At 44.6% G+C, this 3,558-nt stretch overlaps 1 protein-coding gene across 1 annotated transcript in view; it reads left to right on the forward strand.

The window, feature by feature from the left end:
• Nucleotides 1–3,558, forward strand: part of DROSHA (drosha, ribonuclease type III) — a 123,330-nt gene that overhangs the window by 3,113 nt on the left and 116,659 nt on the right. Inside the window, exons 2-3 of the mRNA XM_010853841.1 lie at nt 1,961–2,026; nt 3,265–3,558. Of these exons, the coding sequence (XP_010852143.1) occupies nt 2,010–2,026; nt 3,265–3,558 (311 nt within the window). The 5' untranslated portion in view covers nt 1,961–2,009. The remainder of the gene's footprint in view (nt 1–1,960; nt 2,027–3,264) is intronic.

The following is a 3,558-nucleotide window of genomic DNA, read 5'->3' on the forward strand; positions in this document are numbered from 1 at the left end:
TTTACTCTGCATAGAAGTTAAATAAGCAGGGTGACAATATACAGCCTTGATGTACTCCTTTCACAATTTGGAACCAGTCTGTTGTTCCATGTCTGGTTCTGACTGTTGCTTCTTGACCTGCCTACAGATTTCTCAGGAGGCAAGTCAGTTGGTCTGATATTCCCTCTTGAAGAATTTTCCATAGTTTGTTGTGATCCACACAGTCAAAGGCTTTGGCAAGTCAGTAAAGCAGAAGTAGATGTTTTTCTGGAATTCTCTTGCTTTTTCTATGATCCAGCGGATGCTGCAAATTTGATCTCTGGTTCTTCTGCCTTTTCTAAATCCAGTTTGAACATTTGGAAGTTCTCGGTTCACATACTGTTGAAGCCTGCCTTGGAGAATTTTGAGCATTACTTTGCTAGCGTGTGAGAAGAGTGCAATTGTGTGGTAGTTTGAACATTCTTAGGCATTGCCTTTCTTTGGGATTGGAATGAAAACTGACCTTTTCCAGCCTTATGGCCACTGGTGAGTTTTCCAAATTTGCTGGCATATTCAGTGCAGCAATTTCACAACATCATCTTTCAGGATTTGAAATAGCTCAGCTGGAATTCCATCACCTCCACTAGCTTTGTTCATAGTGATGCTTCCTAAGGCCCATTTGACTTCATATTCCAGGATGTCTGGCTCTAGGTGAGTGATCACACCATCATGGTTATATGGGTCATGAAGATCTTTTTTGTATAGTTCTTCTGTGTATTCTTGCCACCTCTTCTTAATCTCTTCTGCTTCTGTTAGGTACATAACCATTTCTGTCCTTTATTGTGCCCATCTTTGCATGAAATGTTCCCTTGGTAATCATTAATGAGATATTATTTGGTGTGTACTTTCTATTAAATATAGTGATTGATAAAGCTAAATAATCTGAAACTATTTTCATGAGCCATTTGAAAATCTGCCTTAAGCCTGTTGGTAAAACTTTTGGTTAGAAAGACTTTAGGAAGATGCTTCTAAATGGAAACTTTCTGCAGTTAATGTTTGTTTGGGTTTTTAAAACATTTTGCTGAAGCCTCATATTTGGAAAGCTGTTCCTCTTCATAACATTGTTCAATGGGGAGGACTGAGAATGAGAATCAAAGAAAACTGTTATGTTGACCAGATTATAGTTAAGTTTGAATCTAAATGCTAGTCTCACTGAGGGAGAAAGAATGTGGAGTGGGAGAGCAGAAATGATTTTTCCCTCCCTGATCTTTTAGCTGATTAGAGGTGGAATATGCCTAAGTTTCCAGTCTTTTAAGCTACTAATTGTTTGAATCAGAGAGACAAGTACTTCAGTTCAGTTCAGTTGCTCAGTTGTGTCCGACTCTTTGCGACCCCATGGACTGTAACACACCAGGCTTCTTTGTCCATCACCAGCTCTTGGAGCTTGCTCAGACTCATGTCCATCGAGTCGATGTCGCCATCCAACCATCTCATCGTCTGTCATCCCTTCTCCTCCCATCTTCAATCTTTCCCAGCATCAGGGCATTTTCCCATGAGTTAGTTCTTCACATCAGGTATCCAAAGTATTGGAGTTTTAGCTTCAGCATCAGTCCTTCCAATGAATATTCAGGACTGATTTCCTTTAGGATTGACTAGTTGGATCTCCTTGCAGTCCAAGGGATTCTCGAGTCTTCTCCAACACCACAGTTCAAAAGCATCAATTCTTTGGTGCTCAGCTTTCTTTGTAGTCCAGCTCTCACATCCCTACATGACTACTGGAAAAACCACAGCTTTGGCTAGACGGACCTTTGTTGGCAAAGTACTTAGGACATCTTAAAAATTAGTTGTGAACATTAATTCAGTTCAGCATGCTCTTATTTTTATTAGTATGCTAACTGCATTGGAGCATGCAAAATCAATGTTAAGATAATCACAGAAATATTTTCTAGCATGAGCAGTTTGGGAAACATTGTTATATCTATTTGTTCTCTCTGTTCTCTAGAGTTTATATTCTCTGTGGAAAATGTGACATATTCAAATAGTACGTCACGATGCAAGGCAGTGCATGGTGAGTGGTCTGATAGTAATGGCAATCGTTTTGGGCGACCAGGGAGGAACAAATACTGGCCATCTGGGGTGGGGAGGGTTTAGATCTGTGAGGTGGAGGGCGTGTGTTAACATAGGCCGTATCCATAGCTGGGAATCCAGACCAGAGCATTTAAGGAGCCATCCTGGATTCCTGCTCTGATGGCACTGGCAATTCTGAGGTCAGGTGGACATCAAAGATGAAATGAGGTAATGAGCTGGTGACCTGTAATCATTGTAGGACCTGTCAAAAAGAACCACAGAGCGTGTGAGAGCAGGGTACCTTAGGGGTGGTGACATTGGTTGTAGAAAGGCCTGCCAGGGTATTACTGTAGTAGCGAGGCAGGAGAGGATGGTGTGGAATGGATGGACTCAAGTATCTATGAGGCTGAAATGATACAGGTGTTTGAGCATAAATTTTTAACTAGAAGGGTTAAGGGAGGAGAAGTTGTCAGGTAACTCCCTGGTGTATGACTTGAAGACCGATGAATGGTCTCATCTATTGAGACAGGAAGGGACTTCTCAAGTGGCGCAAGTGGTAAAGAACCCGCCTGCCAGTGCAGGAGACATGAGAAACACGGGCTCAATCCTTAGGTTGGGATGATCCCCTGAAGGAGGGCATGGAAACCCACCATAGTATTCTTGCCTGGAAAAATCCCACGGACAGAGGAGCCTGGTGGGCTACAGTCCAGAGGGTCACAAAGGGTTTGACACGACTCAAGGGACTTAGCATGCATGCATGCATTGAGATGGGAAACACTAAAAAAGGAGCAGGTGGTATTCTCTTGGAGGGCAAGGTTATTGACTCATTTTAGGACATGTTGAGTTGAATTTGTGAGTCTGCTGAGTGGGGAGGAACATGTGGCAGGATGATACTAAGTGTATGTGTAGAAACATGCTGTGTGTGGACAGGATGACATAGGTTGGGGGGAACTTGAAAAAGTACACCACAGCAGATGGTTGAACACTGGAATGTGACCTCGTCATGCTGGAAGTGGAGCCTCTTTAGGAAGCCACAGGGTCCAGGGACTGACCATGGCTTTGGTTGAGTGGCTGAGACCTGGGAAGAGGAGTTTATTGGCCCTGAGGAGTTTCATATAGTACAGAGAACTCAGTATTCGATGGGTGGAATATTCCAGCAGCCTAAGGGGTGGTCAGGTATTGGTGAAAGCTGTTTACACAGTGAGTTTTTCTCTTCTCTTTTTCTTTCCTCCACCAAAGTCACAGAATGTCGTTCCACCCAGGAGGACCCAGGTGTCCCCGAGGGCGAGGGGGACATGGAGCCAGACCCTCCTCCGCACCAGCCTTCAGGCCCCAAAATCTGAGACTGCTTCACCCTCAGCAGCCTCCTGTGCAATACCAATACGAACCTCCCAGCGCCCCTTCCACCACGTTCTCCAACTCTCCGGCCCCCAATTTTCTGCCTCCAAGACCAGACTTTGTACCCTTCCCTCCGCCCATGCCTCCTTCAGCGCAAGGCCCCCTACCCCCCTGCCCGATCCGGCCCCCGTTCCC

The sequence above is a fragment of the Bison bison genome, unplaced genomic scaffold, assembly GCF_000754665.1.
Source record: "Bison bison bison isolate TAMUID 2011002044 unplaced genomic scaffold, Bison_UMD1.0 scf7180017864331, whole genome shotgun sequence".
Lineage (NCBI taxonomy): Eukaryota > Metazoa > Chordata > Mammalia > Artiodactyla > Bovidae > Bison > Bison bison.